Source organism: Marmota flaviventris, chromosome 20, assembly GCF_047511675.1.
Source record: "Marmota flaviventris isolate mMarFla1 chromosome 20, mMarFla1.hap1, whole genome shotgun sequence".
In the NCBI taxonomy this organism is placed as follows: domain Eukaryota; kingdom Metazoa; phylum Chordata; class Mammalia; order Rodentia; family Sciuridae; genus Marmota; species Marmota flaviventris.
Window position 1 is genome coordinate 1,629,868 of NC_092517.1, and position 12,804 is coordinate 1,642,671.

Sequence of the window (12,804 nt, forward strand, 5' to 3'; positions counted from 1 at the left end):
ATTCTGCCTTTTCCCCTAAATTGACACCTGCGTGCGTCACGGTGTGGGGATTCCCAAGCCGATGACTAGTCAGTCTGAGCTGCACCTTTAAAAGTTTCCCAGGTGTGTTGACAAGAGGTGTTACCATGGAGATGGAGCCCGGGCTCCAGTGCTGTCCTGTCTGTGCAGGACTTTGGACTTCCGCTAAGGCTGTCCCATCCTGACTGCACCTAACACATCAAAGGGCTCCTCTCCTGTTTCTTGGTATTTATGGCTCGGCCTGAGAAAACCGTTCAGGGTGTTACATGGGTTCACAGTCCAAACCTAGGCCAAAGCCAGCAAGGAAGGAGAGATACTCGGGACGGGCACTGGGCACTTCACATACTCTCGCCTCTGTGGGTGCAGCAGAGGTAGGCTTGGTATCGGTCTGATTTTGCAGGGTAGGCAGCTCCGTCTAGAGAGTTTCAATGACCTGCCCAAGACTCAAAGCTGGTGCATGGCAGACTAGGGATTCTCCCAAGCCTGACAGCGTAAGCAGCAACCACAGAGCCTCCACTGAGAGTCTGGTATCCTTCTTGCAAGCTCAAAGCGAGAGTCTTCCATCTGTCGGTCAAAACCATGTGGCCCCAAGGTGTCTATCTCAGGTGCTTCATGGGTGTGAAAGAAGAGAGCAGGTTGGTTGCAGGAACCAAAAGCAGAGGCAGGCCTTGCTGGACTTCTGAGTCTTGGGCGACCACAGGCTCTGTGGCCAGGGCGTATGTCCCAGGCAGGGAGCAGGACCGGTTTCATGGGGCCCCATCGCCCAGTGACAAGGCTTCCAAACTGCACCCTGTCATATTCCAGCTCCACCCTCTGAGAAGCTAACCCTCCTTCTTCTGAGTGCCAGGCCCCCACTTTTTAAGACAAAGAAAGTACCTTGATGTTGCTGGCAGGCAACGTCACCTCAGGCTAAGGAACAGTCAGGTCCCAACAGGTCAACTGGCAGAAGGCTGTTCCCCAAAGGCCTCCAACAGATTCAAACTCGTCCTCTTACTTACACCAGAAGCCTGTGTGGAACCAGCGCAGGCTGCAAATGGAGATTCTCTCCATATCTGAGAGGCTTTTATCCCTTACCTTGGGGTTGATTTTAAAAATATTTTAATTGAAAATTTTTTCCATGTTTTTTATGGGTTCATTGTAGTTGTATGAGATGGTGGGACTTGTGGTCTCACGTGCACACGGCGTATCCATGTGATTTACTCAGTATCAGTCCCCAGCACTTCCCCTGCCCTCCCCTCATCCCTCCACTAACCCACCTTTGGTTTTCATGGACTCTCCCCTTTCTTTTCCTTACCTTGGTACAGTGTCCACACACGAGAGAAAACATCTGAGCCTTACTTTTCGAGTTCGGCTTATTTCACTTAACATGATGTTCTCAAGATCCATTTTCCTGAAAACGACATGATTCCATTTTTCTTTATGGCTGAATAAAACTCCGTTGTGTATCTGTACCACATTTTCTTTATCCGTTCATCTTCTGATAGACACCTAGGCTGGTTCCGTGGTTTGGCTCTTATGAATGGTGCAGCTGTGAACGTGGGTGTGTGTGTGTATGTATCACTGTGGTGAGATGCCCTTAATTCTTCAGGGTAAATACTGAGGAGTGGTACAGCTGGGTCATCTGGTGGTTCCACGACTAGCCTTTTGAGGAGCCTCCATACTGACATCCGTAGTGGTTGTACTAACTTACAATTCCACCATCAGTATAAATGTGCTCCTTTTTCTCCACATCCTCTCCAGCACTTATTATGATCTGTACTCTTGATGACCGCCATTCTGACTGGTGTGAGATGAGATCTCAGTGTTTTGATTTGCATGTCTCTAATTATAATGATGTGGAACTTTTTCTAGTATATTTGTTGGCTGTCAGTATTTCTTCTTTTGGGAAGCATCTGTTTAGCTCATTTGCCCATTTGCCTGAGAAAACCTACCTATTGGTAACAGACGTGTATTGAAATCACCCAATATTAATTTAACTCTTTTTATTTTCCTATTTTTATCCCTTTTATTTCCTTCTCTTGTTTAATTGCTTTGGCTACAATTTCTAGTGCTATATCAAGTAGGAGTGGTGAGAGTGGACATCTTTGTCTTGTTCCCAATTTTAAAGAAAACGATTTCAGTTTTTCTCCACTATGATGTTGGCTTTGGGTTTGTTGTGTATAGTCTTTATGATGTTGAGGTCGGTTCCTTCTATCCCTAGTTTCTTCCATGTTTTTATCATGAATGAATGGATGCTAAATTTTGTCAAGGGCTTTCTCGCATCTATTGAGATAACTGTAGTTTTTGTCCTTAATCCTACTTATGTGGTGAGTTACATTTATCAATTTGTGAATGCTACCATACTCATAACCTTACATCCCTGAGATAAAATCAACTTGGTCATGATGTACAATCTTCTTAATATGTTGTTGAATATGACTTGCTATTATTTTATTAAAGATGTTTGCATCTAAGTTCATCAGGGATATTGGTCTGTAGTTTTCCTCGATATGTCCCTTATCTGGTTTTGGTATGAATTCATCCATTTTCTATTCTTTCCTATTTCATGCAGTGGTTTGAAGAACATTAGTTCTTCTTTAAAGGTCAGGTAGAATCCAGCTGAGAATCTACCTGGCTGTGGACTTTCCTTTCTTGATAGGCCTTTTGTTATTGCTTTTATCTCATTGCTAGTTATTGCTCTATTTAGGTTTTTTTTTTTTTTTATGTTCTCTTGATTCAATTTAGGCAGAGCATATGTGTCTAGAAATGCATCCCTTAATTCAAGGTTTTCCAATTTATTGTATAAGTTTTCAAAACAGTTCATATGATCCTTTTCTGTGATATCTCTGATGACTTCTCCTTTTCATCTCTAATTTTATTAATTTAGGCCTTCTCTCTTTTTCTTTGGTTGGTTGTTCATCTTTTCAAAGAACCAACTCTTGGTTTCATTGATCCTTTGTATTTTTTTTTTATTCTCAATTTCATTGATTTTGATCTGATCCTTATTATCTTCTTCTTTCTACTGTTTTGGGAATTTTTTCTTGTTTTTCAGGGGTATTGAGATGCCTATTAAGTTGTTTATTTGGAATTGTTCTGATTTCCTTCTGTAGGCACTTACTGCTGTAAACTTTTCTCTTAGAACTGCCTTCAGAGAGTCCCAGGGGTTCTGATATATTGTATCGCTATTCTCATTTGATTTTAAGTATTTTTTTAAATTTCTCCCAATTTCTTCTATCACCCATTCATCCTTCAAAAATGTATTGTTCAATCTCTGTGTTTATATAGCTTCTGTATGGTCTGTTTGGGGATGGAATATTCTGTAGATATCTATTAAGTCCACTTGATTTATAACATTTATTTTTAGGCCTGAAGAGTCTTTACTCAGTTTATCTCTAGATAACCTATCGATTGGTGACAGATGTGAAATCACCCAATATTATCGTTCTGGGGTTTATCTGAGTCTTAATTCAAGTCGTGTCTGTTTTATGTAATCAGGCACACCGACATTTGGGGCATAAATATTAACTATTGTTATATCTTCTTGTTTGGATGTCCCTTTACCAGTATGTTGTGACATTCAGATATGAGAATAGCCAGTTCTGCTTGTTTTCAGGCTCCCTTTGGGTAGTATATCCGTTTCTAGCCTTTCACGTTCAGCCTGTGGCTGGCTGTGTCTGTGAGGGGAGTCTCTTGCGAACAACACTAGTTGGATCCTATTTTGTGATCCAGTCTGCCAGAGAGTTGAGATCATTTACATTCAGTGTTATCACAGAGGGATGTATATTACTTCTTGCCATTTTTATTTATTTCTGTTATTTATTTGGTCCTATTTCTCGTCTGTTTAGCTATTCTTCAAATGAGATTTGTTCCCTTGTGAGATCTGGGGTTAGTTTTTTATTTATTTGGTGTGAAGTATTTCTGTGTGTATTTTCTGTAGGGCCGGCTTCTCTGTTACGCCTTCCTTTAATTTCTGCTTATCTTGCTTATCTTGGAAGGGTTTTATTTCTCCTTTGATTCTGAAGGATAGCTATGCTGCAATAAAGCAATCTTGATTGACATTTATTTTAGAGTTTGTGCTGAAATCGGAAATAAATTGAGATTTACTTACCTCAAAATGTAACCTGGAATTTTTCTCTTGAGACTTTTAAAATCCTATCCTTGTTCTGTAGGTTAGGCATTTTAATTATGCTGTGTCATCAAGAGATTCCTTTTTGATCTTGGGTACTTGGGGTTCTGAGTGCATCCTGCCTATGAATGCCCATCTCCTTCTCAAGGTTGGGAAATTTTTTCTGTCATTATTTTCTTGAAGACTTTATACCATTAGCCTCACAACCCTGTTCAATTCCAATGATTCTTAAACTGGGTTTTTTAATGTTGTGTCAGAGTTCTTGTGTATTTTGGTCTTATATATTCTGGTGACTTAATTTCTTTTCTTTAGTACTATCTGACCACTTTATCTTCCAACTCTTTTCTTTAATACTTTCAGCCACTTTGTCTTCTAATTTCCAATTCTATCTTAAGCATGGTCTACTCCGTTCAACAGACTTTCAGCTGAACATTCTATTTGATTTATTGTATCTTTCATTTGCAGGATTTGTTTGGTTCTTTTTCAACATCTCTAACTCCTTATTGAAATTCTGGCTCTTCTACTAATTTCTTTAATTCATTCAATTTGTTTTCTTGTGTTCTCTTGAAATCATTGATCATTTCTATAATCATTCTTTTGAATTCTTTATCTGATTTTTCACCCACTTCAGTATCTCTGGAGTCAGTTGCTTTATGAAGTATTGTATTACCTTCCCCCCCCCCCATATTTCTTGTATTCATTCCTGTGTTGGGTTTTATGTGTCTGTTGGGATGAATTTCTCTTCCACTTTTATGTGTGGGCATTTATAGGGAACAGCCTTCTCTTGCCAAAGTGTCCTGGAGTGATCGAGATTGAGACCCCTCAGAAGTGAGGTGTCCAAAGCCCTCGTGTTAATTCTCTCAGTTTTTGCTGTAGAGGTGGATGTGCCTGAGTGGGACCCGAGGACCACCCATACCACCCCAGCCCCACCACCATTCCTTCATGGGGGCTGGGTCATTCATTTGGGGATTCTGTGTCTTCTTTGTTTTCAAGGATTGCTGAAGCTTGCTGTCAATTCGTGTGTGGAGCAAGGTGCACTGTCTTTTGGTTGGCTTCAGTTCAGCAGCAGAGTCTCTTTCCTGTGGACTTGCGATGTCCTTGTAGATTCCCAACACTTTGTTCCATCTCAGTGTTTGAAGTACATCTTGCTTTAAATGTTTTTCAATTAACCTTATTCCCAGTAACAATACTATTGACAGCTATCATTTGTGCATGTGTGTGAGTGTGTATGTGTTTGTGTGAGTACGGGTGTATGTGTGCAGTACTAGGGATGGCACCTGGGATAAACAAGTACTGTACCCCTGAGCTCCATTCCTAGCCCTTTTTATTTTTTTATTTTGAGATAGGGTCTTGCTAAGTTGCCTAAGCTGACCTTGAACTTGTGATCCTCCTGCCTCAGCCTCCTGAATTGCTGGGATTATAGGCAGGCATCACTGTGCCCCCAAATAGTTATCATTTCTTGAGTGCTTACTCTGTAGCCATCAGACAGCGCACTAAAGATGTTCATAATTTTCTTATTTAATCATGGTATTATAGGTATACCGAATATATGTTATTAACCTCACTCCACAGATGAGAAAACTAAGGCTTAAAGAGGGTAGGCTATTTGCCCAGTGTCACTTGGTCATTTCATCCCCAGATTAGAAAAGGAGCCCTCTGGATTCCAAGTTCTGGCTTGGCTGCAACTGTGGCTCAGTGGGAGAGCACGTGCTCAGCCCAGGCAAAGCCCTGGGGTCAGTCCCCAGCATGGACAATGTCTACTCTCCACACAGCTGGTTATCACATGCTTCTAAGTGACCCAAACAGTTTTCACTTTGAATGTTTCAACTAATTTTATCTCTTTCCATTCTGATTTCCAGTGTCTTCTACAAACACTTCTGGGAACTGGAGGACCCAGTTGACCATAGGGCTATCGGAATATGAGACTCCCGCCCACCCGTACACCAGCTGCTATGGCACGGTGTACCATCCTTTGCCCTCGCCCAGCAGGTAAGGAGAAGCTGTGCTTAAAAGCCTGGTCCTGTTCAAAAGTAGCCAGGGATCCTACCCCGCTTCGTGAATGTTAAACCACGTAACTCAGGGGTTGGTAAACTGCAGCCTGCGGGCCAAACCCAGTTTTGGTTAAGATAGCATTTTATTGGAAAGTATCCGTGCTCACTCATTTCTATGTTAGCTATGGACATTCTTGCATTGCAAGGACGGAGCTAAAAAGCCCGGAAAGACAGCATGTGACCTGCAAAGCCAAAATATCTGGCCCCTTCCAGGAAAAGTATCCTGAGCACCAATATGGTTGATTCAGACGCTGCCCTGGTCTTAAAGTCTGTATGTATGCAAAATGCTGAGGCTGAGGGGGTTTTGCGGTGGTGGTGGTGGTGGTTTTTGGTTTTGTTTGTTTTGTTAAGGCAGTACTTGAAACTGTATTAGTGACAACGTCCACTTGTCTCTTCTGTAACTCTGCCAGAATTAAAAGTCCACTCCAGAAAGCTGCTTATCCCAAGGTCCCCACAGATAGTCAGCTGGATGTCAGCCATTCACTCCTGTGTGAGTCTGACCCGATGTTCCAAGAAGCCACGGACCCTATTGGTCTTCAAAATCAGTTCTTTCCAAATGTTAGAGGAAGCACCCAAGAACCATGGGTTTAAAGAATCGCACACTCTGAATCACATGGTTTTCCATTCTTACTATGTGCAAAGGACGAATTCCATCGGGAGAGGTCATTTCTCCTTCTTTGTCACGAATTATAATCCACACCCAGGTGCCAAGAAGTGCTGAGCCCATTGGGGGTTTTTCAGAAACTTTGGTTTGTCTTTTTTTAAGATTGCTTCAGACAGAAGAGACTCGCACGGACCCTTAACATCTGCAGAGCTCTGTCCTGGGGAATTGGAGGGGTTACTTCTTATTAAGGCCTGTAGGGTGGCAAGCGAACGGCAGATACTCAACCCCCAAACCTTGTTTGTGTTCTCCACATTCAGTGGGAGTTTTTCTTGGCTTGAGATGTTGAGCCAATTGTCTCAGCTTAAACAAAGGGTGTGCTCAAAATAGACTGTTAATGAAAATATACTTCAGAGGACGTCTGGTGGCTCGGGCTTGTCTGAATATTACTTGATCAGGAGTTAGGAGTAAGAACCCCAATACCTGGCCCATGTTGGGGCTGGACCTTCCCAGGGCAGGTCTAAGCACCGTTGCGGTACAGTTGCAGATAGTCTCCTTGTTTCTCTAATTTTACGATCTTCTCTCTTGACCCAGTGTGTAAGACAGCCCCACGGTCTTTCATGTCTCTTTTACTGGCCTCAGGAAGTGCTCAGCATTTTTAGAGAAAAGCCTGTTTTTCCCAAGTCTGCCTGTGTGTCTCAGGCAGCTGTGTGGAGGAGTCCCTGTTTTCAGAGTTCATAATGTACAGGAAGCTCGGAGCTATTTAAAGGTCCTATTGTATGTGTGTATGCATACATGAGCTCAGGGTGGGAGCTCGGCACATAATAAAGGAATTAATTATCCTCCATCCATCATTCCGCCACCCAGAGATAGCAGCTGTTTGGCATATTTTTCCCATTTTTCTGTACCAGTTCTAACATGGTATTAAATGATTTTGTAGGTGCATTTTTACATGTCATATGCAGTTGCATAGGAAACTGCATATCCCATTTTTTAAACTTAACATCATAACTTTCTTTTTTAATTCTTTAAATCTTCTTTTATATACTGATATGATTTTCTGCTTAATGAATATAGCATACTTTCTTTAAGAGCCCTCAAATTTTTGAACAGTGGGATATTTTTTAGTTCTTTCTTCCTTTTTCAATTATCAGTAATGCTGCTATTAACACCTTTGTGCAAGATATTTGTCTGAATTCCAGATTATTTCCTTAGCATTTCAAATGCAGAGCTAATGGGTTAAACTGGAAAGTGTATTTTTTTTTCCTTTAGTTGTCATTGGGCCTTTATTTCATTTATTTATATGCGGTGCTAAGAATCGGACCCAGTGCCTCACACATGCTAGGCAAGCGCTCTACCACAGCCTTAGCCCTGGAAAGTGTATTTTCAGATTCACAGAAAGTTTGGCCCACTTCCCCTCCCGCCTGCAGAGAGGTAGAAGTCCCTACGTCGACCTACATGTTTATGTAGGACTTTTAATCAGGATGCAATCCAATCAAATTAATTTACTAACAAGGCAGGGGTGATAGCAAAAATCTATCTATGTGTTGTTTTTATGAAAATGTGATTTTTAAAATAAGAGACGTAATAAGTTCCAAGATCCTGATGAAAGACTTTAGATTTTCCTTTTAGCTAAAGATATGAAATACTTAGCAATATATCAGGATTTTTTAAAAAAATACATTAAGAGCGCCTTATTTAGAGACTCTTCCCCCAAAGTATCCACGTCTTAGTCCTACGGAAAGCTATGAAGCTTTACCAATACAACCTTTCTCCCCAGTAGGACTTGGTATAGGGGTCTGCCTTCCCAGGCAGAAATGCTGGAGGCCCTTGTGTCAAAGAGTATGTAATACAGCCACTTCCTCGCCTCTGCTACTGCACTGCACCCTGTGTTTGGGAATAACTTCTGTTCTTTCGCTTCCTGTTTTCCTCTCCCTCTCCCCGCCCTGTCTAACTACCTACCACTAGGCAGAACCCAGGGCCTCTGTCCCGGAGCCTGGTTGTGTCTCCAGAGATGAGATCAGTTTTGCATTCCCTCTTGCTAAGCGTAGCCAGCGGTAGTAAGTACAGCCCCTGACTGTGTGTGTGGCTGCTTGCATAGCTGCTGTTGTGCTTGCTCTGATGTGAACAGTTACGGAACCCGGCTTTGCTTTCGTTAACGTGGAAACACTAAGAAAACCGGGGACTGGCATCCCATTTGTTTCCCAAGCCGTTCTTCCAGACTTTATCACCCGTACTAAAGGATGTTGAGATTTCAAGTAGAAGCCTGCTAACCCTCTAACCTGTTTTAACCTTCCATTACAGTAACGTGGTTTGGCTTATCAGAATGGTCTGTGTAACGGGGTGTGCTTATGTGACTATATATCATCCACAGGGGCCCACGGTTTTTCCACGTGATGGGCTTTCCTGGGTCACCGCCACGTCATACTTGACCCATAAACCCCTGGGAGGTAGAGAGGGTCCTAAGGTGCCTCTGCTGCCTTTAGACACATTTCCCCCATTTTTTTAAAAAATATGACTCTCGAAGTTTTAAATGAGCATGCGTCCAAGATTTATTTCACCTATCAGTCATGGAACTAGCAGATTGTTCATGCTGGTTCAAAGAGAATTCTAGACAATGAAAGAGACATCGCTGGAATAAGGTTACTAAAGTTACCCCAAACTAGTTAAAATCCCAGGGGGCGATAAAACTGTAACCCATAGTCTTCCCTACCACACAGAAGTGATTGCACTTCTTCCTGACAAACACCTACAAGTTAGTGTGTGATCGATGCCCTCCGGGTCTAGGTCAATGGTAGACATAAGCCGAGCAATGGCACCTGTCCCAGGAATGGAAGGCCCCCTTTGTGGGCCTGACGGACCCTGGTCCCAGTATGGCGGAGATGGCTGCAGTCCCCCCTCGGCCTCGTCTCCCAGGACTGGAAACCCTTGCTCAGTGGTGCCCCCTACTAACGACTTTGAGTACCGCCGTCCGTGTGCGCACAAGTCCTAACGGTTTGGTTCTTCTGCAGACAGTACCCAGAGGCCCACCAACTGGACGGTGCAGCTGCGCCCGGGCTGGAGGGCGGCCTGGACAGCGGGGAGCAGAGGCTGTACTGGCACGAAGACTCAAAGCCTGGGACGTTAGTCTGACCTGCCGTCGGAGCTCTCTGCCGAGCCTACGTCTCACCCTGGTGTGCCTTGCAAGATGTGCGTGTCTCCCCGGAAGGCTGTGGGCTCCAGAGACCCGAGGGTGCCCAGGGCGGAGGGCCCAGGCTGCCTGCAAGGAAATCTCTGCAGCCCAGGCGCCCTGCTCCGGGTCCAGGCCCACCCGGGGCCCCTGCAGGACAGGACTGCACCGGACGCCCTCCCACGGCGTGCACTTTGGGAGGGAGTAAATCGTCGAAGGCAGACCTCAAAACCATGACTGCGTTCAGGGAGGGCATCCCCTGGGCGGGCAGGCCGGGGTTTCAGAGCACAATGGAGAATGCAGAAGGAAGGGAAACCGGGGGTCCTGGGCCGCGTGACCTTGTGAGCCTCGGAGAGGAGCCTGCCGTGGGGACACGGACATGAACCATGTAGACAGTATTGGAAAATTACTTGAAGAGAAGCTGGGTTTTCATGAAGTTCCGAATGCGTGTAAATGTGTTTAGGCTGTTGTGAAGAGTGACCTTTTTCAAAGCACCATGGCGCGGGTTCTAGACAGACACTGCCGTCGCATCCTGCGAGATGACTTCTGGTAGCCACTGGGGGGGGGCGGGGGGGGGATGAAGCAGGCCCCTGAACACCAGAGTCGGCCTCGAGGGCTTTCTAAGGTACCGTGTCCCCGGAGCACCTGTTCTCTTCCCCCTCCTCGGGCTTGACGAGCGGTTCTTGTCCAGGCTGGGGACTCCCCATCTTGCCTGTCGTGTGAAATGGTAGACTCCGTGCGGAGCGTTTTCATGATCAAGAGTTTGAAAAGTATTCTCAATGATACAGAAAGGGCCCCAGACAGTAACAAAACAAAACAAAAAGCCACATCATCGTAGGTGAACCGTGTGCCTTAAGATGGTGAACCTTAGCCGGGCGTGGTGGCCCACGCCTGTCATCCAGTGGCTCAGGAGGCTGAGGCAGGAGGATCACGAGTTTAAAGCCAGCCTCAGCAAAAAGCGAGGTGCTAAGCAACTCGGTGAGACCCTGTCTCTAAATAAAATACAAAATAGGGCTAGGGATGTGGCTCTGGGGTCCAGTGCTCCTGAGTTCGATCCCCAGTACCCACCCCCCAAAAGAAAAAAAAAAGATGGTGAACCTGAGGGAATTCAACATTGTCCACATCCCACCCGCAGTTCCCTATCCCCCAGTGTCACAAACAAGGTTAACATTAAAAGAAAAAAATTCCTTGCCGCTGCCGTAGATTGAACTATGAGGCTAGATCTACCTCCTACCTTCCCAGGAAGAACCGATTGGCTGTGTTTTATTGTAGGGTTGGCTGGTTTGTTGAACACATGATTTCCGTCTTCCAGAGCGATCATCGTCACCCTTACTGTGCTTCACAATCCCATCCACGGTGCTCCTGGACCCTCCCCTTTTCTACAAGTCTCTTGTTCATATTGTGAATAGAAACGTTTCTGAACAACTTTTTTGGAACAATTTTCTATCCATATTCCCAGAGCATGTAATATATACATAAAACTGATTTGTTAAACCGGTCCTTAGTCATTTGTATCATTAGAAATGAAGTTTGGGGGGAAAATTTGGAGGAAAAAAAAAACCCACGAGCACAAGAATAATAATAATAACTTATTCCTTTTTTCATATTTGTATAGCCTTCTAGATGCAGAAATGCCCTTTTGCATATTCTTTTACTGTTCTGACTTTTTAAGACCTATTATTTTTTTACGTAGGTCAATAAACTCAAGGTGTGCTACTGAACACGTCTGCGCATCCTTCCGTGTTTGTTGGGGGCTCTTCCGAGGCAGTTTCACGCACCCCACTTCAAAGCTGGGCAGGATTTCGGGGTTTTTAGTATTTGACCCTGAGGTGCACATCGCTTTGTATTTACCTCTGAAAGCAGGGTTCCCCTGGTTGGTGGCACATCCTGGCTCGGCAGCAAGGTATTTCCTTCTCGGTGATTCAGAGCAGCTCTGTGGGTAACATAAAGCTGTCTCCCCTTGCGAGAGATATACTAAGTGGGCGGGGAGGCTTCCCGACCTTGGCCATCATAACAAGTGACTCACACTCAGTTCAGAGACTGGCAAACGAGCCTTATCTACTCAAGAGACCTCTGCATTTGACATCTTTTTATCCTGCTCAGTGGAGAGAATAGTCGGAATGGGAAATGAATTGTGGGAAGAGCTTGATATTTCTGATATGTCTATTTCTCATATGTGTTACATGAAAATAACCTTTTCCTGTTCAAACAGTGGTATGGTCAGAATTGCAAGCCCACCTTGCAAGAGCCACCGGAACTTGGGTCCCAAAGGGGGACTCAGAGGGTGTAGCATTGGAAACATGGCAGTCTGCTGGGGGATCCCCTATCTGTTCTAAAAGACGAGTGTCCACCACGTTGATGAGTTTATTAAGACCAAGAAGTGACAAACACCAAGTACTCCAACACGCAGACCTCCCAGTTCATTGTAAAACATTCTATACACATGGTGTAAATCTCAAACACAAACCTGAAAGCAAATACACAAAAGAAAAAGGCAATTTTGCGGTGTGGGCCTAACACCCCAGATACAGCAATGGCTCGTTTATCATATATCAGTTTGAATATTTTCCATGTGTAATTTTTTTTTTTAATCTAGCATCATAGTATGTACATTCCTGAAATTTATGTTTTCCTCCTATTTGGGCACAAATGCTGCAATCTGGCTGGGCACACAATCACGAGCCACCACACAGCTTGTAGATTCAAACAGCAACTCTTTATTCCTGAACTCACATCAGCCGTCTACAATCAAGTTCTGGGGAAATCCACGTTCTCTGCCCAAATTCACGTACTCTGGGCTTCTGTCTCCCAAAAAATACTGTCTGAATCCCGTGAGAACTCAAGGGGAACTCAGGCAGCA

The 12,804-nt window shown here is 44.2% G+C and overlaps 1 protein-coding gene across 3 annotated transcripts in view; it reads left to right on the top strand.

Moving 5' to 3' along the window:
- Frmd4b (FERM domain containing 4B) overlaps positions 1-11,665 on the top strand; it is a 124,942-nt gene extending 113,277 nt beyond the window's left edge. For all 3 annotated transcript variants that reach the window (XM_027931898.2, XM_071605843.1, XM_071605844.1), the window contains exons 22-23: positions 5,983-6,112; positions 9,787-11,665. In XM_027931898.2, coding sequence (XP_027787699.2) covers positions 5,983-6,112; positions 9,787-9,907 — 251 coding nt within the window. In that variant the 3' untranslated portion in view covers positions 9,908-11,665. The remainder of the gene's footprint in view (positions 1-5,982; positions 6,113-9,786) is intronic.
- Positions 11,666-12,804: the final 1,139 nt, after the last annotated feature.